The following is a 27794-nucleotide window of genomic DNA, read 5'->3' on the forward strand; positions in this document are numbered from 1 at the left end:
GCCATCGCCTGTCTGGATACAGAAGTAGTGCGGGTTACATAAAACGACATCGGTAGGGGCACCTAGATAACCCTGTATGTGTCATATTAGTTTCAACATTACACATTTCACATAAAACAGAGGGCATGAACTTAAATTAATATTTCTTTGCAAGAGTTGGATACGTTTCGGTAATGACGTCTAGCCACTATCTAGGTACGACTCACGACTCTCCCTCACAGCTTTCAAATGGTTCAAATGGCTCTGAGCACTATGGGACTCAACTGCTGTGGTCATAAGTCCCCTAGAACGTAGAACTACTTAAACCTAACTAACCTAAGGACATCACACACATCCATGCCCGAGGCAGGATTCGAACCTGCGACCGTAGCGGTCGTGCGGTTCCAGACTGTAGCGCCTTTAACCGGTCGGCCACTCCGGCCGGCTCACAGCTTTACTTCCATCACTACTTCTCTGCTACTCTCCAAACTTCACCACGGTTCTCCTGCATACGTTGCGAGTCTAGCTCTCCTGGAAGAAAGGATACTGAAGGGAAATGGCTTACTCACAGTCTTGCAGTACTAGCTGAGGTAAGCTATGAGGGCAGGTTGTGGGTAGTGCGTGGATATCTCAGTTGGCAGATCATTTGCCTGCGGAAGCTTACAGGTTCGAGTCCTCGTCCGGTACACAGTTTCAATCTGCCGGGTAGTCTAATTTCAGCAAACATGCCGTTGCAAAGTGAAAATTCATTCGGATCACTGAAGTATTTTAAGCACCTAGCTACTAGAATGTTCACTTAGGTGGGCGATCAAGCGACAGATTTTCTGCATGTGTACAGTGCAAGATAGCTTTCTGCCCTCTGGTATTCGTCAGCTTTATAGCTTCACTCGATAATAACTGAGCTATAAAAATGTAAGGCACCACAGTTCCAGTTGCCGTTCAAAGGGCAATCAGCTCTTCTCTCGAGCCATGTATAAGCAAAAAGCTTCTATAAATCACGTAAAATCACGTAAAGATGCTTGACTGGAGCATGTGTTGTCGTCTGGCAATTTTTTCTGAGTAGATCGCCGTTCTAGTCAGGCTAGAGAAAGAGTATCATTCTAGCTACAAAAATTGTACCCGTAGTAATTTTAAAACGTGCCTCTTCATGACAGGTGTACTCTGAGAACATCTGTAAAATTTCTCTGTGTGTGAAGTATTTACACGGTTCAGTTATATTAATGCGGCCAACGCCTATTTTCCACGTCAAAGTGCAATAACCGCTCACAGACGGCGGGTGGCAGCACTGTCAGCGAACGGTATAAAAATAAACAGTGCTGGGGGAATGCGGAAAACAGTGCAGTCGTTGTCGTATTGCGAAAATGGAGCAGTTTATCTGACGTCCAAAAGGGCATGATCATTGGTTTTCGGGCAGAGGCTGGGAGCAGTGATTAACTGAATCAGTTATCGGCGAGAGCAGCGTAGCTTTCCTCACCTGACGGTGGCGGCCAGGTGGACAGCTGAAATATTGTGTGCAGATGACAGTTTGATCCGGCCGGAAACCCAAAAAGAATTTGATACATCGGCATGTGGTCAGAGAGCTGTGACATATTTTTACGAACAGATTACGCAGTTGTTACGCTCGTGGATGAAGAGGAGACGATTTATGGCTCTCATTCCGCTCTCGATGACATCTTTCATATATTCGGTGGGATTGATTTTTGACTTAGCTGGGAGCCGAAGCATCTCCAATAATATGTAATTGAAGGGGGGGGGGGAGGGGGGGGTGAAGGAGAAAAGATAGGAAAGAGACGGCTTGAAACTGATGGTATCAGGTGTCCGGCATCCGAAAGAACAGAACCAGGCATTCATATAACTGATTCGCCTCGATGGGCAATAAATTCACAACCCTCAGTGCGGATGCACACTTCGTTCGACCTCCGGAGGAACCCTAATAATTAGCGAGCATGAAGGACAGGGTGGAGGGTGGGCCGGCCTGAGAGCGTTCAGATATAGGCCGCGCATTTGCTATGAACACTGTGTCCGGACGGCGCAGTGGTCAACGCATCTGCCTAGTAAGCGGCAAATCCCAGGTTCGAGTCCCTGTCCGGCACACATTTTCACTCATCGCCGCTGATTCCGCACTAAGTCCCGATGCAGCTGATACCATCAGTTCCTTCCCTTCCCTTTCCTTTCTCCACCCCTCTCCTCTCCTCCCCTCCCACCCATCCCCGTCCACTTCAATCACATAATATGTATTAAAGCTGCGAGGATCAGACACCACGCATTCATATAATGTAATGTAATACCCTAGCATAATTCACAAACCGCTATAGCCCGGGTATGATCTTGTGGGATCGCCCACTGCCTTTCTGGAAAATAACACGCTTGTTGCAGAAATCATCATTCATGAAAGGTGGAATGAAATTCTTATCTCGTCCACAGCTGCCAAGGTGTTTTCTGTAACAACGAGAGCTCTCAGAGAGACTCAGTTATAGAACAGTATTGCCACACCGTAATGTGTACTTGCCACGTTGTATTTATAAGAGTACTCCTGCAAGAGAGCATATCCTAACACGACGTTTGACGCGGTGTAACAGTTAATGCAGTTCACATGAGAGGGGAACTCGTTTCCACTATTACATGATCCATTCATTACTTTCTCACGGCCACTGAAATCATGTATACCAGTCATCGGGTATACGAGGGCACACTTAACCATCGTCTGCTGTGGAGCCCTAACAAGGAGGAATTGACAAAAACGCTGGTGTTTTCATATGATTTGTACTGTAAACTGCACCAGAGATTGCTGGCTACTTCTTTTACATAGTGAGCAAATGTCGCGCATCTAAATTCTTGATTATTTTCATTTATTGATCGTACGAAAAACAAGAAAAATGGAAATTCAAACAAGTATATGTAGCGAATATCGAGATATATCAGATGTAAGAAAATATTAAAGTGTATAACACTGGAATATAATGTACAAATAACAGAGGATACATAAACTATTAAAGTACTGATGTCTGTGTGACAAGTCCAGTTCAGAATTGCTGGTGACGCTTCTAAAAATATATTCCTTTCCCACTGATACGCTTGAAGCGCGGGCTTCCTCATAATATCGTCGATTGTTTGTTGGAGAGCGCCGCCGTTGCATGAAGGTGTCTGAAGAAAATCCCATTTTTGAAGAGGATCCGCACGTCTTCCGCAACGCACTGTCATCTACGATCATTAGCAGTTTCATTGTTCACTTCCACTATATTCTAATCGCCAAAGCATATCAACATTGTAAGGGGAGATTCAGTATTATCTAACAGTACTTTTAACAGCCATGTAATTGTATCAGGATGATCACATAGATGTTCCATTCGTGCTTTCATGACACGATTCCGAAACGAAATTTCCTTAGAGTATATCTTACGATAGCTACTTACTTATAGGTGAAGTAATAACAAGTCCTTTCTCGATGACGATGTTCTCACTCTGACAGGGCAATAGCAGTGTCTTTATTTGTCCATATATTAAAATCAACTGTATTCAAAAATGGTTCAAATGGCTCTGAGCACTATGGGACTTAACATCTGTGGTCATCAGTCCCCTAGAACTTAGAACTACTTAAACCTAACTAACCTAAGGACATCACAGACATCCATGCCCGAGGCAGGATTCGAACCTGCTACCGTAGCGGTCACGCGGTTCCAGACTGAAGCGCCTAGAACAGCACGGCCACACCGGCCGGCAGCTGTATTCTTCCCACAGATCTGCCTCTCTGGGTAACAAAAAGTCACTTTCGTTAAACATCTGCTGAATTTGTATTTGTTTCATTATTAGTGTGCGATGTTCTGACGACTATTTTGACAGCAGGTATCTGAATAAAGGGTCAAAGATATTGAAATATGCTCACTTCTGTTCTCCTCTCTCTCGTACTTCGGACCACCCTAGGTTTCTTGTTCGCCTACAGACCCAAGTCACGAGAGATCTGTAAAGGGAAGGATACTGATACTAAGATCAAACACATAGTCACAGGATTAAAATATTTCTAGTCCATGCCTTGCCTAGTTGCAACAGTTGGCTACAGTAATCAACGAAATTTACCGACTATTTCGTTTTAATGCCTAATGTTTCAGTTATTCTAACATTCTCCTGTCGTCGTTTCTTTTTGTATTTAACAAATGGCTCTGAGCACTATGGGACTTAACATCTATGGACATCAGTCCCCTAGAACTTAGAACTACTCAAACCAAACTAACCTAAGGACATCACACAACACCCAGTCTGTATTTAACATTTAATCAACATAGAGGTACTTAGGGTTGGGCCAATATACACTACTGGCCATTAAAATTGCTACACCACGAAGATGACGTGCTACAGACGCGAAATTTAACCGACAGGAAGAAGATGCTGTGATATGCGAATGATTAGCTTTTCAGAGCATTCACACAAGGTTGGCGCCGGTGGCGACACCTACAACGTGCTGACTTGAGGAAAGTTTCCAACCGATTTCTCATACACAAACAGCAGTTGACCGGCGTTGCCTGGTGAAACGTTGTTGTGATGCCTCGTGTAGCCAAAGCCTTGCAGACAAACAAAAATTACGCGAAGCGAAATGTAGTGTGAGGACGGCTATGCGAGAGGCGTTCAATGAATTCGAAAGTAAAGATCTATGTACTGACTTGGCATAAAATCCTAAGAAATTCTGGTCTTATGTCAAAGCGGTAGGTGGATCAAAACAAAATGTCCAGACACTCTGTGACCAAAATGGTACTGAAACAGAGGATGACAGACTAAAGGCCGAAATACTAAATGTCTTTTTCCAAAGCTGTTTCACAGAGGAAGACTGCACTGTAGTTCCTTCTCTAGATTGTCGTACAGATGACAAAATGGTAGATATCGAAATAGACGACAGAGGGATAGAGAAGCAATTAAAATCGCTCAAAAGAGGAAAGGCCGCTGGACCTGATGGGATACCAGTTCGATTTTACACAGAGTACGCGAAGGAACTTGCCCCCGTTCTTGCAGCGGTGTACCGTAGGTCTCTATAAGAGCGTAGCATTCCAAAGGATTGGAAAAGGGCACAGGTCATCCCTGTTTTCAAGAAGGGACGTCGAACAGATGTGCAGAACTATAGACCTATATCTCTAACGTCGATCAGTTGTAGAATTTTGGAACACGTATTATGTTCGAGTATAATGACTATTCTGGAGACTAGAAATCTACTCTGTAGGAATCAGCATGGGTTTCGAAAAAGACGGTCGTGTGAAAGCCAGCTCGCGCTATTCGTCCACGAGACTCAGAGGGCCATAGACACGGGTTCACAGGTAGATGCCGTGTTTCTTGACTTCCGCAAGGCGTTCGATACAGTTCCCCACAGTCGTTCAATGAACAAAGTAAGAGCATATGGACTATCAGACCAATTGTGTCATTGGATTGAAGAGTTCCTAGATAACAGAACGCAGCATATCATTCTCAATGGAGAGAAGTCTTCCGAAGTAAGAGTGATTTCAGGTGTGCCGCAGGAGAGTGTCATAGGACCGTTGCTATTCACAATATACATAAATGACCTTGTGGATGACATCGGAAGTTCACTGAGGCTTTTTGCAGATGATGCTGTGGTGTATCGAGAGGTTGTAACAATGGGAAATTGTACTGAAATGCAGGAGGATCTGCAGCGAATGGACGCATGGTGCAGGGAATGGCAACTGAATCTCAATGTAGACAAGTGTAATGTGCTGCGAATACATAGAAAGATAGGTCCCTTATCATTTAGCTACAAAATAGCAAGTCAGCAACTGGAAGCAGTTAATTCCATAAATTATCTGGGAGTAGGCATTAGGAGTGATTTAAAACGGAATGGTCATATAAAGTTGATCGTCGGTAAAGCAGATGCCAGACTGAGATTCATTGGAAGAATCCTAAGGAAATGCAATCCGAAAACAAAGGAAGTAGGTTACAGTACGCTTGTTCTCCCACTGCTTGAATACTGCTCAGCAGTGTGGGATCCGTACCAGATAGCGTTGATAGAAGAGATAGAGAAGATCCAACGGAGAGCAGCGCGCTTCGTTAAGGGATCATTTAGTAATCGTGAAAGCGGTACGGAGATGATAGATAAACTCCAGTGGAAGACTCTGCAGGAGAGACGCTCAGTAGCTCGGTACGGGCTTTTGTTAAAGTTTCGAGAACATACCTTCACCGAAGAGTCAAGCAGTATATTGCTCCCTCCTACGTATATCTCGCGAAGAGACCATGAGGATAAAATCAGAGAGATTAGAGCCCACACAGAAGCATACCGACAATCCTTCTTTCCACGAACAATACGAGACTGGAATAGAAGGGAGAACCGATAGAGGTACGAAGGGTGCCCTCCGCCACACCCCGTCAGGTGGCTTGCGGAGTATGGATGTAGATGTAGATGTAGATGTAGAGGGAGGAGAAATGCGTACCATCACGTTTCCGACTTTGATAAAGGTCGGTTGTAGCCTATCGCGATTGCGGTTTATCGTATCCCGACATTGCTGCTCGCGAGATCCAATGACTGTTAGCAGAATATTGAATCGGTGGGTTCAGGAGGGTAATACGGAACGCCGTGCTGGATCCCAACGGCCTCGTATCACTAGCAGTCGAGATTAGACACATATAATCCGCATGGCTGTAACAGATCGTGCAGCCACGTCTCGATCTCACTAGCAGTCGAGATTACAGGCATCTAATCCTCATGGCTGTAACGGATCGTGCAGCCACGTCTCGATCCCGTAGTCAACAGATGTGGACGTTTGCAAGACAACAACCATCTGCACGAACAGTTCGACGACGTTTGCAACAGCATGGACTATCAGCTCGTAGACCATGGCTCCGGTTACCCCTGACGCTGCATCACAGAAAGGAGCGCCTGCGACGGTGTACTCAACGACGAACCTGGGTGCACGAATGGCAAAACGTCATTTTTTCGGATGAATCCAGGTTCTGTTTACAGCATCATGATGGTCGCATCCGTGTTTGGCGACATCGCGGTGAACGCACATTGGAAGCGTGTATTCGTCATCGCCATACTGGCGTACCACCCGGCGTGATGGTATGGGGTGCCATTGGTTACACGTCTCGGTCGCCTCTTGTTCGCATTAACAGCACTTTGAACAGTGGACGTTACATTTCAGATGTGTTACGACCCGTGGCTCTACCCTTCATTCGATCCCTGCGAAACACTACATTTCAGCAGGATAATGCATGACCGCATGTTGCAGGTCCCGCACGGGCCTTTCTGGATACAGAAAATGTCCGACTGGTGCCCAGGCCAGCACATTCTCCAGATCTCTCACCAATTGAAAACGTCTGGTCAATGGTGGCCGAGCAACTGCCTCGTCACAATACGCCAGTCACTACTCTTGATGAACTGTGATATCGTGTTGAAGCTGCATGGGCAGATGTACCTGTACACGCCATCCAAGCTCTGTTTGACTCAATGCCCAGGCGTGTCAAGGCCGTTACTACGGCCAGAGGTGGTTGTTCTGGGTACTGATTTCTCATGATCTATTAACCCAAATTGCGCGAAAATGTAATCACATGTCATTTCTAGTATAATATATTTGTCCAATGAATACCCATTTATCATCTGCATTTCTTCTTGGTATAGCAATTTTAATGGTCAGTAGTGTATTTTGGAAGCTGCTCTGGATTTGAAAGCTGACATTTACTCCCTGGAGACTGGTGCGCTGTTAAGAGGTCTATCCGGTTCTTCATTCTAAATAATTCTTAAAAAGACGTTGAAGCAACTGTTGATTGATAGGCAATGTCCTGTAGTAGGAGAACCTCACTGTCTAATTTACGAATGGTGTTCAATAACTTATGCAACACGTTTTTTCTATATATTTTTCTGTTGAAAAATGCAGAATTTGTTGTGAGACATCGTGGAATATTCTGGTTTCAGCACCTATAGTTTCAGGAAGTTCCGATAGGTGGTGGCTCTATACGTAGCCTTCAAAATGGTGGCTCTAATGGATGTGCGATCCAAGCAGAGCCGTCATTGAGTTTCCTCTGGCAGAAAACCAGAGCATCGCAGATATTCATAGGCTCTTGGAGAATGTCTACGGAGACCTGGTAGTGAACAAAAGCGCGGTAAGTCGTTGGGCGAGACGTCTCTCATCATCCGTTGGAATTCGATTACCCGATAAATAGTACAATTCTCAAGGCTGTCAATTCAACTAAGTACCTGGGTGTTAAAATTACGAACAACTTCAGTTGGAAAGACCACATAGATAATATTGTGGGGAAGGCGAGCCAAAGGTTGCGTTTCATTGGCAGGACACTTAGAAGATGCAACAAGTTCACTAAAGAGAGAGCTTACACTACACTCGTTCGTCCTCTGTTAGAATATTGCTGCGCGGTGTGGGATCTTTACCAGATGGGATTGACAGAGGACATCGAATGGGTGCAAAAAAGGGCAGCTCGTTTTGTATTATCACGTAATAGGGGAGAGAGTGTGGCAGATATGATACGCGAGTTGGGTTCAAACGGTTCAAATGGCTCTGAGCACAATGGGACTTAACATCTACGGTCATCAGTCCCCTAGAACTTAGAACTACTTAAACCTAACTAACCTAAGGACATCATATAACACCCAGTCATCACGAGGCAGAGAATATCCCTGACCCCGCCAGGAATCGAACACAGGAACCCGGGCGCGGTAAGCGGGAACGCTACCGCACGACCACGAGCTGCGGACTCGCGAGTTGGGATGGAAGTCATTAAAGCAAAGACGTATTTCGTCGCGGCGAGATCTATTTACGAAATTTCAGTCCCCAACTTTCTCTTCCGAATGCGAAAATATTTTGTTGAGCCCAACCTACATAGGTAGGAATGATCATCAAAATAAAATAAGAGATATCAGAGCTCGAACAGAAAGGTTTAGCTGTTCGTTTTTCCCGCGCGCTGCTCGGGAGTGGAATGGTAGAGAGATAGTATGATTGTGGTTCGATGATCCCTCTGCCAAGCACTTAAATGTGAATTGCAGAGTAATCATGTAGATGTAGATGTAGATCGAAACAGGGTCGCGCAAACCTGTCCGAACTCCTGCGTGCCGGCAGGCCGTGCACAGTTGTGACTCCGGCAATGTTGGAACGTGCAGACCTTCTCATTTGAGGTGATGACGGATCACCATAAAACACCTCGCTGCTCAACTGTACGTTTCTGTCGATAGTGCTGACACATTCGTCCGTCAGTAGGGATACTTAAGGCTGTGTGCTCACTGGGCTTCCTGTCTGTCTAACAGAAGATCATAAAGCAACGAAGGGCCATCCGTGCGGAATTGCTTGCGCGTTACGAAGCTGATCGTCACAGACGACGAAACTTCGGTTCATCATTGCGAACACAGAACAGCTGTTAGCATGAGTGACATAAAAGTAGATATCTTAGGTGTCGCGGAACAACTCAAATCACTTAAGAAGAGTAAGTCTACCAGTCCAGATGGTATACTAATCAGGTTCCTTTCAGAGTATATAGACACAATAGCGCCTTTCTTAGCAATCATATACAACCACTCACTTGACGAAAGGTCTGCTCCTAAAGATTGGAAAGTAGCACAGGTCACACAAACATTCAAGAAAGAAAATAGGAGTAACCCATTGAATTACAGACCTCAATTTGCAGTAGGATTTTGAAGCACATACTGTACTCGAACATTATGAATCACCTTGAAGAAAATGACTTATTGATACACAACCAACACAGATTCAGAAAATATCGTTCTTGTGCAACGCATTTATTCCCATGAAGTAATGAGTGCTGTTGACAAGGGATCTCAGATCGATTCCATATTCCTAGATTTCCAGAAGGCTTTTGATACCGTTCCTCACAAGCGACTATTAATCAAATTGCGTGCAAATGGAGTATCGTCTGAGTTGTGTGACTGGATTCGTGATTTCCTCTCGCAGAGGTCACAGTTCGTAGTGATAGACGGTAAATCATCGAGTAGATCAGAAGTGATATCTGCCGTTCCACAAGGTAGTGTCATAGGCGCTCTGCTGTTCCCGATTTGCATAAATGACCTAGGTGATAATCTGAGCAGTCCCCTTAGATTGTTTGCAGATGACTCTGTAATTTACCGTCTAGTAAAATCATCAGACGATCAATTCCAATTACACAATGATCTAGAGATAATTTCTGTATGGCGCGAAAAGTGTCAATTGGCACTAAACAAAGAAAAGAGCGAAGTCATTCACATGGGTACTAAAAGAAATCCGATACATTTTGGGTATACGATAAATCGCACAAATATAAGGGCTGTCAATTCGACCAAATACCTAGGAATTACATTTACGAGCAACTTAAATTGGAAAGACCACATAGATAGCATTGTGGGGAAGGCGAAACAAAGACTGCGCTTTGTTGGCAGAGGACTTAGAAGATGCGACAAACCCACTAAAGAGACAGCCTACGTTACACTTGTCCGTCCTCTGCTGGAATCTTGCTGTGCGATGTGGGATCCTTACCAGGTAGGATTGACGGAGGACGTCGAAAAAGTGCAAAGAAGGGCAGCTCGTCTCGTGTTATCGCGCAATAGGGGTGTCACTGATACGATACGCGAGTTGGGGTGGCAGTCACTGAAACAAAGGCGGTTTTCTTTGCAGCGAGATCTATTTACGAAATTTCAATCACCAGCTTTCTCTTCCGAATACGAAAATATTTTGTTGACAGCCACCTACGTAGGGAGAAATGATCATCATAATAAAATAAGAGAAATCAGAGCTCGAACGGAAAGATTTAGGTGTTCATTTTTCCCACGCGCCATTCGAGAGTGGAATGGTAGAGAAGTAGTATGAAAATGGTTCGATGAATCCTCTGCCAGGCACTTAAGTGTGAATTGCTGAGTAACCATGTAGATGTAGATGAACAGCAAATAAAACGGCAACCCATGGAGTGGCACCACACCATCTCTTCCCCGAGTAAGAAGTTCAAACCCGCACCCTCAGCCTGTGAAGTTATGGCGACGGTGTTCCGGGTGTCTGAAAGGGTTATTCTGTTTGATGTCCTTTCTAATGTGTATGGTGCTATCCTCAGGAATAAGAAGAAACGACTTCAGCGTGTTCCTTGCCCAAAAAATCCAAACGAATTTCACCTTCTCCATGACAATGCGAAACCTCACACAAGTCTGCGCATCCGAAAAGAGCTCATAGACCTCCACTTGACTGTTCGTGTTCATCCACCCTACAGTCCACATCTCGACCCTTCCGACCTCCATCTATTTGGCCCAATAAAGGATGCACTCCACGGGAAGCAGTACGTGGATGAAGGGGAGGTTATTGATGCAGCAAGACTTTGGCTCTGTTGTCGACCAGTAAGTGGGTATACAGGCCCTCCCAGTAAGATGGAGTAAGGCCGTTGCATTGGACAGAAATTACATTGAAAAATGTTTTGTAGCCAAAAGAGTGGGGAATAATATGGTGTATTGGAAAACTGAATATAACCAACCTGATATTAAAAAATGTGTTCCATGACTTGCTAAACGACCCTCTTAGTTTAATTTAATCCATAAGACAACATTCGTCTTTAAAAATACTCATATCAGAATGCAGGTTGTGACACTGGAAAATTTACATAAATACGTTTACAGCACTAATCATGCTTTGTAATATACAAACTTTTTTGAAAGTAGCACATCCGGAAAGAATGGCCGGAACGAATCCTTACTCCGAGGATGCCTAGAGCACTTTATCAATTCATTAGAACTAGTCCTTTGTTTTGTTCAAGCTATTTGTTAAACAATGCTTCAAACTGGCAATAAATAACGCTAGAAAAGTGTGGTAATACTGACATCAGACCACAAGATGATGGCAAATATATTTTTTTAATAGATAGGCGCACCACAAACAAATAAGATAGAATTATCTGGATTTCGTCCGCTCCGGTAGCTGAGTGATGCCGGCAATGAGATTTAAAAAAAAAAAAAAGTTGTCAGCGCGGCAGAATGTCAATCCTAAGAGTCCGGGTTCGATTCCCGACTGTGTCGGAGATTTTTTCCTCCGCTCAGGAACTAGGTGTTGTATTGTCCTAACCATCATCATTTCATCCCCATCAACGCGCAAGTCGTCGAAGTTGCGTCAAATCGAAAAAAAAGGTCTACTCCACGGGAGGCCCTAGTCACACGACATTTACATTTTTTTACATCTGGATTTCGAATCTACATCATCAGTATTTGGAGACGTTTACTTCCTCAATCCATCTTTAATTGTCTCGTTGTCGACGGGACGTTAAACACTAATCTCCTCTTCCTTCTCTTGCCTTGCTCAAAGTGGTTTTATTGCTTAGTCGAAACTATCGGCCAGCTGTTTATCTTACCTTGAAATGGGGTTGCAGTAAGCCGTGCAGTTTGGCGTACGGAGACACAGGCGTCCGCTCGGGGCCTTCAGAACGTGGCCGCTTCGCAGACTTCTTCTGGACCACTTTCTTGCGTTTCGGTGTAGGTACTTCCAACAAATTCCATCCATACATGTGGCCATCAAGAGAACACGATAAGAACTGTAGCGTCGGTGAAGTTGGTGGAACTTTTTCCAGAACTCCATCTCGACATACCTGGAGAAAATACAAACAATGTTCATGAGAGGTTTTGCTCTGAACGCAAAATCTAGCTGTTCAAAATTACAATCAGGTTTCTGAACGGCGTGATAGGGTCTTTGTATAAAGTTATGTTTTTGTAAAACAGACTGATCTACTAGTGAAACTTCCTGGCAGATTAAAACTGTTTGCCGGCGTGACACTTGAACTCGGCACCTTTGTCTTTCGGTGGCAAGTGCTCTACCAGCTAAACTACCCAATCACGACTCGCGGCCCGTCCTCACAGCTTTGATTCCGGCAGTACCTCGTCTCCCAATTTCCCAAATGTGTGAGGACGCGTCGCCAGTCGTACTTGGGTAGCTGAGTTGGTAGAGCGCTGGCCCACGAAAGGCAAAGGACCTGAGTTCGAGACTCGGTGCGACACGCAGTTTTAATCTCCCCGGAAGTTTCATATCAGCGCACAATCCAGTGCAGAGTGAAAGTCTCATTCTGATCTTCTAGCGTTCATTAACGACTTCCTAAACGTGGGCACCATTTTGCTACATGTATCCAACAATGATGTATTAAAAGACTTATCAGATTGCACCGTGCAGTGTGGGAAGAGATGCGGAAAAACTTGGCATCCGAACTTGAGTGTGAAGGTGAGACTATTGAGTATTTCTTTGGAACTATTGCCCCCAAAACTGTAATGCATAATTTCATTTTGCCTTACTTATATAGATATTTATTTACACTGATTGATAACTGATTTGGAAAATCATATTCAGGCTGCATTAGCAACTTCTTCAACTTTGGGGGAGGACTTTTCACACGAAAAAAAGGAAAAAATTATCGTAAACATATGTCCAAAAACATGTCGTTTATTAATTTTTAATGGCAGTTTACGTCCAATACTTTTCGAGGAATATTCGAGCAATTAAGATTTTTAACCAATAACTAAAATTCATTTTGTTAGATAATCGAGCGATGCACACGATACAAGTCAATCAGCTGATGGGCTTATTAAATAACTGATACCTGCAGCAGTTAAAGATTGGTCTGTGCTGATAACTGTAGGTGACTGGTCACTCTATATGGATCTCCTAGTACTTCTTACAGGGGGTGTCTGTAACGACTTCATACTGTGTACTCTTCCACATTTACTGCAGAGTATTCTCGCGTAAACGAGTAAGAATGTGTTTTATATGTGACAGGGCTTCAGCACATAACAGTCACGTTATTCGGGATGCACTAGATGATATTGGCGACTGCTCTGTGATGAGGGTCATTAGGGATCATGAAAATGAAACAAAGACATATTGCACCACAGCAAATTCGAAAATATCCTTGCACTAACTGTGCAGAATACCGTATCCTTTTATGGACCCAGCTCCTTTGTACGTTCTGGATTCAACGAAGACACTGACGGAAAAAAATCGAAACATCAAAAAATAATTCATGTAGAGTAATGAACGTTCGGGAATACATTCGTCTAGGTATATATAAGGAAACAAAAGAAAAATTCGGAGTAGAAATTAAAATCCATGGAGAAGAAATAGAAACTTTGAGGTTCGCCGATGACATTGTAATTATGTCAGAGACAGCAAAGGACCTGGAAGAGCAGCTGAACGGAATGGACAGTGGCTTGAAAGGAGGATATAAGATGAACATCAACAAAAGCAAAACGAGGATAATGGAATGTAGCCGAATTAAATCGGGTGATGCTGAGGGTATTAGATTAGGAAATGGGACGCTTAAAGTAGTAAATGAGTTTTGCTAGCCACGCGGGATTAGCCGTGCGGTCTCAGGCGCTGCAGTCATGGACTGTGCGGCTGATCCCGGCGGAGGTTCGAGTCCTCCCTCGCGCATGGGTATGTGTGTTTGTCCTTAGGATAATTTAGGTTAAGTAGTGTGTAAGCTTAGGAGCTGATGACCTTAGCAGCTAAGTCCCATAAGATTTCACACACATTTGAAAATTTTTTTGAGTTTTGGTATTTGGGGAGCAAAATAACTGATGATGGTCGAAGTAGAGAGCATATACAATGAAGACTGGCAATGGCAAGGAAAGCGTTTCTGAAGAAGAGAAATTTTTTAACGTAGAGTATAGATTTAAGTGTCAGGAAGTCGTTTCTGAAAGTATTTGTATGGAGTGTGGCCATGTATAGAAGTGAAACGTGGACGATAAATAGTTTGTACATGAAGAGAATAGAAGTTTTCGAAATGTGGTGCTACAGAAGGATGCTGAAGATTAGATGGATAGATCACATAACTAATGAGGTGGTACTGAACAGAATTAGGGAGAAAAGAAATTTGTGGCATACCTTGACTAGAAGAAAGGATCGGTTGGCAGGACATGTTCTGCGGCAACAAGGGATCACCAATTTAGCATTGGAGGGCAACGTGGAGGGTAAAAATCGTAGAGGGAGCCTAAGAGATGAATACACTAATCAGATTCAGAAGGATGTAGGTTGCAGTAGGTATGGGAGATGAAGAAGCTTGCACAGGATAGAGTTACATGGAGAGCTGTATCGAACCAGTCTCTGGACTGAAGGCCACAACAACATATATATATATATATATATATATATATATATATATGTGTGTGTGTGTGTGATTAACATTGCAAGACCATAGGTTAATTAAGTACGAGATAAGCCATTGCAAATGTGAAATGCTGGTACATTAATAACCGGTTAACAGCCAGGATGTTGAGTGCACAGGATAGAGTAACATGGAGAGCCGTATCGAACCAGTCTCTGGACTGAAGGCCACAACAACATATATATATATATATATATATATATATATATATATATATATATGTGTGTGTGTGTGTGTGTGTGTGTGTGTGTGTGTGTGATTAACACTGCAAGACCATAGGTTAATTAAGTACGAGATAAGGCATTGCAAATGTGAAATGCTGGTACATTAATATCCGGTTAACAGCCAGGATGTTGAATGCAAGCGTTCAAACGTGCATGTATGCTGTTGTACAGGTGCAGGAAGTCAGTTTGTGAGATGGGATTCCATGCTTGTTGCGCTTGGTCGGTCAGTACAAGGATGGTTAATGCTACTTGCGGATGACACTGGAGGTGTCTGATGATATCCCATACGTGCTCAGTTGGAGACGGATCTGGTGACCGAGCAGCAACATGTGGACACTCTGTAGAGCACGTTGAGTTGCGACAGCGGGATGTGGACGAGCGTTATCCTGTTGGAAAACACCGCCTGGAATGCTGTTCACGAATGGCAGCACAACAGGACGAATCAGCAGATTGACGTACAATTTTGCAGTCAGGATGCGTGCGATAACGTTGAGAGTGTTCCTGCTGTCATACGAAATCGCACTCCAGACCATAACTCAAGGTGTAGGTCCAGTGTGTCTAGCACGCAGACTGGTTGATTGCAGGCGCTCAACTGGCCTCATCCCAATCAACGCATGGCCATCACTGGCACCGAGACAGGACACCAGCTTTCATCAGAAAACACAATAGACCTCCTCCCTGTCCCCCAATGGGCTCTCGCGTGACACCACTGAAGTCGCAAATGGCGGTGGTTTGGGACCAGTGGAATGTACTCTACAGAGCGTCTGGCTCGGAGCTGTCGTTGAAGTAACCGATTTGCAGCAGCTCGTTGTCTCACTGTGGTGCCAACTGCTGTTTAAATTGGTGCTGCAGATGCAGTACGATGTGCCAGAGCCATACGCCGAACGTGGTGGTTTTCTTTGTTGGTAGTGCCACGTGGCCGTCCGGAGTCCCGTCTCCTTGAGACCGTACATTCTCGCGACCACCACTACCAGCAATCATGTACAGTAACTACATTCCTGTCAAGTATTTCTGCAGTATCACAGAACAAACATCCAAACATCCAGCTTCTCGTAGTCCTGTTACACGATCTTTTTCAAACTCTGTGAGGTGTTGATAATGGCGACTTTGTCGCCTTATAGTTATTCTTGACTAACATCAACTCACCAAGTCAAATTTCAAACGTAAATAACGCTCACGATCGTTACAGCGAGTATTTAAAGCAAACCTGGTTTACATCCTCACAGTAGCGCTACTAGCGCGTGAGAATATCTCCATTTCAAAGACTTTTTGGTTCCTATAACGGTTTTTCAGTAAGCTACAAAATCATTCGAGCGTACCACATTAGTACCGACACTGGACAGTAGTTGTCAATTGATTCTGTGAGAAACATTGGTGAGCCAAGTAAGAGCGAGGGCTGAGGCGATTTGTAAAAGCGTGACAGGTAAATCTGTTTTCTCCAATTGGACTACGCACTGGCTGTATCTGCCTATTTTACTTCTTCCGCGACCTTCACGATGAAGACGTAAATTTGTTCCGCTAGTAACAGCAGCTTAACTCCTTTGAGAGATCACCATTTCTGAATCTCACAAAACGTTCACAATGATGGTAACACTTTCAGCTTTCTAAAGACTTTCAAATTCTCTTGCAAAATCACAATCGCCTTGCAGCCATCATCCAACAAAATTTATTTCGTGCATGACACTGTTGTATCCAACTCGATTGCTTACAGTTTAGTGAGACTCCTGAGGTCGTGATCTACGCGTTGGGCATCACAGATCATTCTGCTGTGTGATCTCTTGTAGTGCTGTTGCTTGACCACACCATTTTCCAATGCACTCTATTAAGAACTTCGTGCAAAGTATGTGGAAATCTCTCTGTTCCCTGACGATTGCCAAACAAACTAAACTAATCTGTACAGACGTGTTCAAATTATTAGACTCGACACAATTTGTCTACCAATTTTTGGAGTATTTTGTCATTTGACGGTAATATGCATCCCCAGAAGTCGTATTAAATGTTGTTTCTTTGAAATTTCTCTGCGACTGTCATTGAGTAATGTCATTACGCAGCTGACTGGAGCATAGTGTTTTTAGCAGTGGTAAGATTTCCTGTAAACAGGAAAAAGTGGTATCAGTCGAAGTGTCAGTCGAAAGATAATTTCTTAACTTCAGATGTATTAATTTTATCATATTGATAACTTTGTTAGTTTTGTGCACAGGGAACACATCAGCAGTTGTTCCTGAGTTTTCAGTTATGAATAAGACGAAAGATATTTCACCCAGAAAAGTTGCTAGTGTTTCGCTGCCTCTCAATGAAAGCAAATACGTGAATTAGGAATGTGATTTATTTTAGACAACTGCGAGCAGCCTCAAAATTTCGTTGTACGGATGTGGTAAATGCCAAATGAAACGTTTCCCATAGAACAATAAAAATGTCCACAAAAAACAGAAGGCTGACATCCACTGAAGTTTATCACCACATGAATGACCCCTGTCGTAGCGCCAGCCATAGCCGTTAGGAAGACATTATTCTAAGATGATTTAAAAGCTTGTCGTCCAAAGAAATGCGGGATCAGCACAGCAATGAAAAGCAAGACATCACTAGGCCAAAGAACTTCAGGAATGCAATAGCAATGGCATAGGGTGTTACCCAATTAAAATTAATTGAGAAAACATTTTTTCTTTGCTGTTCATTGTGATAATCTGTTAACACTCACGAAGTTTCCATTTCATGATGGGCTTTTATACAACTTCATCATTCATTAATCTGACTAAAAATTTTGTGTTTATGACCAAGGCTTGCTTCAGTGATGTATCTGTGTTTACTATAATGGAGGAAAACAACCAGTACATCCAAAGAATACCAGGAGAAGTACTCATGGCAGAGTGTGAAACATGTAGTTCATGCTTGCTAAAGAAACCGGCAAGATGCACATAGTTGAAAGTGCAATGCAGCAGCAAAAGTACAAATAAAATCTGCAAAACCAACTGTTACCACAAATAAATCAGTGGTTTTCGATTCTTGATGTAATTTTTATGCTTGACAGTGCACCATGCCATGAAAGAAAGACTGTATTCAGATTCTTGAAAGAAGTTTTACACTGATCTGGGAACAGTTGTGACATGAAATGGTGCAAATGGCTCTGAGCACTATGGGACTTAACAGCTGTGGTCATCAGTCCCCTAGAACTTAGAACTACTTAAACCTAACTAACCTAAGGACATCACACACATCCATGCCCGAGGCAGGATTCGAACCTGCGACCGTAGCAGTCGCGCGGTTCCAGACTGAGCGCCTAGAACCGCGAGACAACCGCGGCCGGCTTGTGACATGAACACCACAGAATAACCTATGGGCAATCGTAAAGAAAAAACCAAGACAGGAAGGCTTCAAAGAAAAGATAACACACGTGATAACGATGTTTCGGAAAAAAAATCTTGTAAAGCTTTAGTACGGAGTATGCCAGAAAGGATTAATATGTTAATAAAGGGTAAGGAAATGCCCATTAAGCATTGATTGTGTCATTTCTAACGGAAAATGGAATCCCATGCTTCTTGACAGAGCGTAAGGGAACGATGGGGGAGACCCGCACCGCCGTACTAGACAAGGTCCTAATGGAGATGGTTTGCGGTTGCCTTCCTCCGACCGTAATGTATATGAATGATGACACAACAACACCCAGTCATCTTGCGGCAGGTGAAAAATCCCTGACACCGCCGGGAACCGAACTCGGGTTCCCGTGTGCGGGAAGCGAGAACGCTACCCCGAGACCACGAGCGCGGACTCATTTCTAATATCTTGCGATAAATAATTTGCTGCAGAATCCTTGAACATATTCTCAGTTCGAACATAATAAACTTTCTAGAGAATGAGGAGCTTATGTCCACGAATCAGCACGGTTTCAGAAAATATGATATACTGAGAACTACGGCAGATTCCATATTTCTAGATTTCGGGAAAGCATTTGACACGGCGCCCCTTTGCAGGCTGTTACCGAAGGTACAAACATATGGAATAAGTTCACAGATATGTGAGCGGCTCGAAGACTTCTTAAACAATCGAACCCAGTATGCTGTCACGGCGAGTGATCATCAGAGACAAGGGTATCGTCTGGAGTGCCACATGGAGGTGTGATACGACCACTGTTGTTCTTTATATACGTAAATGATTTGGCCGACAGGGTGTACGGAACGGTGTCGAAGTTGAGTGACTGTAGGAATATACAAGACGAGTTAGACAAAATTTCCACTTGGTGTGACCAATGGAAGCTAGCTCTAAATGTGGAAAAATGTAAGTTAATGCGGATGAGTTGGAAGATAAAACCTGAAACGTTCCGATACAGTATTACTAGAGTCCTGCTTGACACAGTCAAGTGGTTTAAATATCTGGGAATAACGTTGCAAAGCGATATGAGGAGGAATGAGCATGTGAGAACTGTGGTAGGTTAGGCAAATGGTCGGAAACACGGAACTGCAGAAAATAAAGCAGGCGAAAGGAAATGGAGATGTCTAAAACATAAGATTGACGTAAAGTGCAAAATGGCTAAGCAGAAATTGCTGGAGGATAAATACAAAGCTATAGAAGCATGTATAACTAGGGGAAAAATAGATACCACAAACAAGAAAATAAAAGAAGCCCTTAGAAAGAAGAGTAGCAACTACATGAATATCAAGACCTCAAATGGAAGACCAGTACTAAGGAAAAAAAAGAAGCTGAAATATAGAGGTGCTGTACAAGGGTAATGAACTTGAAGGTTGTATTACAGGAAGGAACGAGGAAATAAATGAAGAATTTAACACAGCACTGAAAGATCTAAGTCTAAAAAAGGCCACTGGAATAGATGACATTCCCTCAGAAGTTTTGGGAATCTTGGGAGAGCCAGCCATGACAAAAGAATTCTATCTAGTGCGCGAGGTATGTGACGCAGGGTAAATACCCTCAGACTTCACGAAGAATGTGCTGATTCCAATTACAAAGCAATGTGGTACTGACAGGTGTGAATATTACCGAACTATCAGTTTAATAAGTGAAGATTTCAAAATACTGTCGCGAATTATTTACAGAAGAACGGAGAAACTAGTAGAAGCTGAATTGGGGAAGATCAGTTCGGCTTCTGGAGATATGTGGGAACACTTGAGGAAATGCTGACCTTGCAACGTATTAGAAGATAGGTTAAAGAGAGACCATCTTATGCTTATAGCATTTGTAGTCTTAGAGAAAGCATTTATCATTGTTGACTGGAGTGCACTGTTTGAAATTCTGAAGGTAGCATTGGTAAAATACAGGGAGTGAAAGATTATATTCAACTTGTAAAGAAACCAGACGGTGATTATAAGAGTTGAGGGGCATGAACGGGAAGCAGTGGTTGAGAAGGATGTGAGACAGGGTTGTAGCCTATCCACAATGGTTTTCAATCTGTACATTGAACAGTAAAGAAAAGCAAAGAAAAGTTTGGAGAAGAGATTAAAGTTCAGGGAGAAGCAACAAAAAACTTTGAGGTTTTGCCAATGACATTTTAATTCTGTCAGACACAGCAAAGGATTTGGAAGAGCAGTTGAAAGGAACGGTCAGTATCTGGAAAGGAGGACACTAGATGAACATTAACAAAAGCGAAACAAGGGTAATAAAGTGTAGTTGACTTAAATCAGGCAAGTCAGAGCGAATCAGATGGGAAAAGATACATTAAAAGCTTTAGGTGAGTTTTTGTGTATGGGTAGTAAAATAACTGATGATGGTCTAAGTAGAGATGTTGTAAAATGTAGACTGGCAGTGCCAGGAAAAGAATCTGTGAAGAAGAGAAATTTGACAACATCGAATATAGATTCCAGTGTTAGGAAGGGTTTTCTGAAGGTATTTCTCTGGAGTGTAGCCTTGTACAGAAGTGAAACATGAATGACAAGTAGTTCAGACAAGAAGAGAACAGAATAATTCTAAATCTGGTGCTACAGAACAATGCTGAAGATTAAATGAGTACTACAGTAACTAATGAACAAGCAATATTATGTTGATAATTATTATTTTGGATTACTACAGAGTAAAACAAATTTTTCTTATCAAACGCGTTTCGAGTTTATTATTTGCAAGGCATCTTCTGTGACCTGAATTTTGTACGTATTTGTGTTTATACTACTTTGTTTTACATGTGGGGAATTATAAACTGAGAATGTAAACAGTTCTGGCACTTTCTGCTTCCCTATAACGTAATAATAGTTTAAATTTCTACTTATGAATATCGTAGATGCTGTTTTACACCCATTCTTTTTCCCTTTTACAGCTGCTCTTCTTCTGCTTATTACCACACGAAATTCTGTTGCACAGCATGGATGCTTTTTTACTTTATCGTTTCTTTTATTAAGTTTAGCAGATAGTTTGTATTGATAAGTGAGTCGTCGTTTATCACGTTTTGTTCTCTGCAATGGATATCTGCATATGGGAGCTGTGCTGCGCTGGTGTAAAGCACCTTGATGTGGTTATTTATCTACATGATTTGTATATCTTGTTCTATGCTGGTAGAATTCTGGCATGACAATTGTGTATTAAATGCTCTGAAAATGCGGAATGGTTTGCTTCACACTTCCAGTGCGTGATGTGTTCATTGCACCGTTATAATATACAGGGTGTTACAAAAAGGTACGGCCAAACTTTCGGGAAACATTTCTCACACACAAATAAAGAAAAGATGTTATGTGGGCAAGTGTCCGGAAACGCTTAATTTCCATGTTAGAGCTCATTTTACTTTCGTCGGTATGTACTGTACTTCCTCGATTCACCGCCAGTTGGCCCAATTGAAGGAAGGTAATGTTGACTTCGGTGCTTGTGTTGACATGCGACTCATTGCTCTATAGTACTAGCATCAAGCACATCAGTACGTAGCATCAACAGGTCAGTGTTCATCACGAACGTGGTTTTGCAGTCAGTGCAATGTTTACAAATGCGGAGTTGGCAGATGCCCATTTGGTGTATGGATTCGCACGGGGCAATAGCCGTGGCGCGGTACGTTTGTATCGAGACAGATTTCCAGAACGAAGGTGTCCCGACAGGAAGACGTTCGAAGCAATTGATCGACGTGTTAGGGAGCACGGAACATTCCAGCCTATGACTCGCGACTGGGGAAGACCTAGAACGATGAGGACACCTGCAAAGGACGAGGCAATTCTTCGTGCAGTTGACGATAACCCTAATGTCAGCGTCAGAGAAGTTGCTGCTGTACAAGGTAACGTTGACCACGTCACTGATGGAGAGTGCTACGGGAGAACCAGTTGTTTCCGTACCATGTACAGCGTGTGCAGGCAGTATCAGCAGCTTATTGGCCTCCACGGGTACACTTCTGCGAATGCTTCATCCAACAATGTGTCAATCCTCATTTCAGTGCAAATGTTCTCTTTACGGATGAGGCTTCATTCCAACGTGATCAAATTGTAAATTTTCACAATCAACATGTGTGGGCTGACGAGAATCCGCACGCAATTGTGCAATCACGTCATCAACACAGATTTTCTGTGAACGTTTGGGCATGCATTGTTGGCAGGACATGTTCTGCGGCAACAAGGGATCACCAATTTAGCATTGGAGGGCAACGTGGAGGGTAAAAATCGTAGAGGGAGCCTAAGAGATGAATACACTAATCAGATTCAGAAGGATGTAGGTTGCAGTAGGTATGGGAGATGAAGAAGCTTGCACAGGATAGAGTTACATGGAGAGCTGTATCGAACCAGTCTCTGGACTGAAGGCCACAACAACATATATATATATATATATATATATATATATATATATATATATATATATATGTGTGTGTGTGTGTGATTAACATTGCAAGACCATAGGTTAATTAAGTACGAGATAAGCCATTGCAAATGTGAAATGCTGGTACATTAATAACCGGTTAACAGCCAGGATGTTGAGTGCACAGGATAGAGTAACATGGAGAGCCGTATCGAACCAGTCTCTGGACTGAAGGCCACAACAACATATATATATATATATATATATATATATATATATATATATATGTGTGTGTGTGTGTGTGTGTGTGTGTGTGATTAACACTGCAAGACCATAGGTTAATTAAGTACGAGATAAGGCATTGCAAATGTGAAATGCTGGTACATTAATATCCGGTTAACAGCCAGGATGTTGAATGCAAGCGTTCAAACGTGCATGTATGCTGTTGTACAGGTGCAGGAAGTCAGTTTGTGAGATGGGATTCCATGCTTGTTGCGCTTGGTCGGTCAGTACAAGGATGGTTAATGCTACTTGCGGATGACACTGGAGGTGTCTGATGATATCCCATACGTGCTCAGTTGGAGACGGATCTGGTGACCGAGCAGCAACATGTGGACACTCTGTAGAGCACGTTGAGTTGCGACAGCGGGATGTGGACGAGCGTTATCCTGTTGGAAAACACCGCCTGGAATGCTGTTCACGAATGGCAGCACAACAGGACGAATCAGCAGATTGACGTACAATTTTGCAGTCAGGATGCGTGCGATAACGTTGAGAGTGTTCCTGCTGTCATACGAAATCGCACTCCAGACCATAACTCAAGGTGTAGGTCCAGTGTGTCTAGCACGCAGACTGGTTGATTGCAGGCGCTCAACTGGCCTCATCCCAATCAACGCATGGCCATCACTGGCACCGAGACAGGACACCAGCTTTCATCAGAAAACACAATAGACCTCCTCCCTGTCCCCCAATGGGCTCTCGCGTGACACCACTGAAGTCGCAAATGGCGGTGGTTTGGGACCAGTGGAATGTACTCTACAGAGCGTCTGGCTCGGAGCTGTCGTTGAAGTAACCGATTTGCAGCAGCTCGTTGTCTCACTGTGGTGCCAACTGCTGTTTAAATTGGTGCTGCAGATGCAGTACGATGTGCCAGAGCCATACGCCGAACGTGGTGGTTTTCTTTGTTGGTAGTGCCACGTGGCCGTCCGGAGTCCCGTCTCCTTGAGACCGTACATTCTCGCGACCACCACTACCAGCAATCATGTACAGTAACTACATTCCTGTCAAGTATTTCTGCAGTATCACAGAACAAACATCCAAACATCCAGCTTCTCGTAGTCCTGTTACACGATCTTTTTCAAACTCTGTGAGGTGTTGATAATGGCGACTTTGTCGCCTTATAGTTATTCTTGACTAACATCAACTCACCAAGTCAAATTTCAAACGTAAATAACGCTCACGATCGTTACAGCGAGTATTTAAAGCAAACCTGGTTTACATCCTCACAGTAGCGCTACTAGCGCGTGAGAATATCTCCATTTCAAAGACTTTTTGGTTCCTATAACGGTTTTTCAGTAAGCTACAAAATCATTCGAGCGTACCACATTAGTACCGACACTGGACAGTAGTTGTCAATTGATTCTGTGAGAAACATTGGTGAGCCAAGTAAGAGCGAGGGCTGAGGCGATTTGTAAAAGCGTGACAGGTAAATCTGTTTTCTCCAATTGGACTACGCACTGGCTGTATCTGCCTATTTTACTTCTTCCGCGACCTTCACGATGAAGACGTAAATTTGTTCCGCTAGTAACAGCAGCTTAACTCCTTTGAGAGATCACCATTTCTGAATCTCACAAAACGTTCACAATGATGGTAACACTTTCAGCTTTCTAAAGACTTTCAAATTCTCTTGCAAAATCACAATCGCCTTGCAGCCATCATCCAACAAAATTTATTTCGTGCATGACACTGTTGTATCCAACTCGATTGCTTACAGTTTAGTGAGACTCCTGAGGTCGTGATCTACGCGTTGGGCATCACAGATCATTCTGCTGTGTGATCTCTTGTAGTGCTGTTGCTTGACCACACCATTTTCCAATGCACTCTATTAAGAACTTCGTGCAAAGTATGTGGAAATCTCTCTGTTCCCTGACGATTGCCAAACAAACTAAACTAATCTGTACAGACGTGTTCAAATTATTAGACTCGACACAATTTGTCTACCAATTTTTGGAGTATTTTGTCATTTGACGGTAATATGCATCCCCAGAAGTCGTATTAAATGTTGTTTCTTTGAAATTTCTCTGCGACTGTCATTGAGTAATGTCATTACGCAGCTGACTGGAGCATAGTGTTTTTAGCAGTGGTAAGATTTCCTGTAAACAGGAAAAAGTGGTATCAGTCGAAGTGTCAGTCGAAAGATAATTTCTTAACTTCAGATGTATTAATTTTATCATATTGATAACTTTGTTAGTTTTGTGCACAGGGAACACATCAGCAGTTGTTCCTGAGTTTTCAGTTATGAATAAGACGAAAGATATTTCACCCAGAAAAGTTGCTAGTGTTTCGCTGCCTCTCAATGAAAGCAAATACGTGAATTAGGAATGTGATTTATTTTAGACAACTGCGAGCAGCCTCAAAATTTCGTTGTACGGATGTGGTAAATGCCAAATGAAACGTTTCCCATAGAACAATAAAAATGTCCACAAAAAACAGAAGGCTGACATCCACTGAAGTTTATCACCACATGAATGACCCCTGTCGTAGCGCCAGCCATAGCCGTTAGGAAGACATTATTCTAAGATGATTTAAAAGCTTGTCGTCCAAAGAAATGCGGGATCAGCACAGCAATGAAAAGCAAGACATCACTAGGCCAAAGAACTTTAGGAATGCAATAGCAATGGCATAGGGTGTTACCCAATTAAAATTAATTGAGAAAACATTTTTTCTTTGCTGTTCATTGTGATAATCTGTTAACACTCACGAAGTTTCCATTTCATGATGGGCTTTTATACAACTTCATCATTCATTAATCTGACTAAAAATTTTGTGTTTATGACCAAGGCTTGCTTCAGTGATGTATCTGTGTTTACTATAATGGAGGAAAACAACCAGTACATCCAAAGAATACCAGGAGAAGTACTCATGGCAGAGTGTGAAACATGTAGTTCATGCTTGCTAAAGAAACCGGCAAGATGCACATAGTTGAAAGTGCAATGCAGCAGCAAAAGTACAAATAAAATCTGCAAAACCAACTGTTACCACAAATAAATCAGTGGTTTTCGATTCTTGATGTAATTTTTATGCTTGACAGTGCACCATGCCATGAAAGAAAGACTGTATTCAGATTCTTGAAAGAAGTTTTACACTGATCTGGGAACAGTTGTGACATGAAATGGTGCAAATGGCTCTGAGCACTATGGGACTTAACAGCTGTGGTCATCAGTCCCCTAGAACTTAGAACTACTTAAACCTAACTAACCTAAGGACATCACACACATCCATGCCCGAGGCAGGATTCGAACCTGCGACCGTAGCAGTCGCGCGGTTCCAGACTGAGCGCCTAGAACCGCGAGACAACCGCGGCCGGCTTGTGACATGAACACCACAGAATAACCTATGGGCAATCGTAAAGAAAAAACCAAGACAGGAAGGCTTCAAAGAAAAGATAACACACGTGATAACGATGTTTCGGAAAAAAAATCTTGTAAAGCTTTAGTACGGAGTATGCCAGAAAGGATTAATATGTTAATAAAGGGTAAGGAAATGCCCATTAAGCATTGATTGTGTCATTTCTAACGGAAAATGGAATCCCATGCTTCTTGACAGAGCGTAAGGGAACGATGGGGGAGACCCGCACCGCCGTACTAGACAAGGTCCTAATGGAGATGGTTTGCGGTTGCCTTCCTCCGACCGTAATGTATATGAATGATGACACAACAACACCCAGTCATCTTGCGGCAGGTGAAAAATCCCTGACACCGCCGGGAACCGAACTCGGGTTCCCGTGTGCGGGAAGCGAGAACGCTACCCCGAGACCACGAGCGCGGACTCATTTCTAATATCTTGCGATAAATAATTTGCTGCAGAATCCTTGAACATATTCTCAGTTCGAACATAATAAACTTTCTAGAGAATGAGGAGCTTATGTCCACGAATCAGCACGGTTTCAGAAAATATGATATACTGAGAACTACGGCAGATTCCATATTTCTAGATTTCGGGAAAGCATTTGACACGGCGCCCCTTTGCAGGCTGTTACCGAAGGTACAAGCATATGGAATAAGTTCACAGATATGTGAGCGGCTCGAAGACTTCTTAAACAATCGAACCCAGTATGCTGTCACGGCGAGTGATCATCAGAGACAAGGGTATCGTCTGGAGTGCCACATGGAGGTGTGATACGACCACTGTTGTTCTTTATATACGTAAATGATTTGGCCGACAGGGTGTACGGAACGGTGTCGAAGTTGAGTGACTGTAGGAATATACAAGACGAGTTAGACAAAATTTCCACTTGGTGTGACCAATGGAAGCTAGCTCTAAATGTGGAAAAATGTAAGTTAATGCGGATGAGTTGGAAGATAAAACCTGAAACGTTCCGATACAGTATTACTAGAGTCCTGCTTGACACAGTCAAGTGGTTTAAATATCTGGGAATAACGTTGCAAAGCGATATGAGGAGGAATGAGCATGTGAGAACTGTGGTAGGTTAGGCAAATGGTCGGAAACACGGAACTGCAGAAAATAAAGCAGGCGAAAGGAAATGGAGATGTCTAAAAC

General features: G+C 43.1%; 1 protein-coding gene across 1 annotated transcript in view; it reads right to left on the reverse strand.

Moving 5' to 3' along the window:
- The window catches only part of LOC124722210 (dynein axonemal intermediate chain 3-like), a gene marked incomplete at its 5' end in the record, with an annotated part of 287800 nt that overhangs the window by 108428 nt on the left and 151578 nt on the right, over positions 1-27794 (reverse strand). Inside the window, one exon of the mRNA XM_047247406.1 lies at positions 12289-12522. Within this exon, the coding sequence (XP_047103362.1) occupies positions 12289-12522 (234 nt within the window). The remainder of the gene's footprint in view (positions 1-12288; positions 12523-27794) is intronic.

The sequence above is a fragment of the Schistocerca piceifrons genome, chromosome X (assembly GCF_021461385.2).
Source record: "Schistocerca piceifrons isolate TAMUIC-IGC-003096 chromosome X, iqSchPice1.1, whole genome shotgun sequence".
NCBI lineage: Eukaryota > Metazoa > Arthropoda > Insecta > Orthoptera > Acrididae > Schistocerca > Schistocerca piceifrons.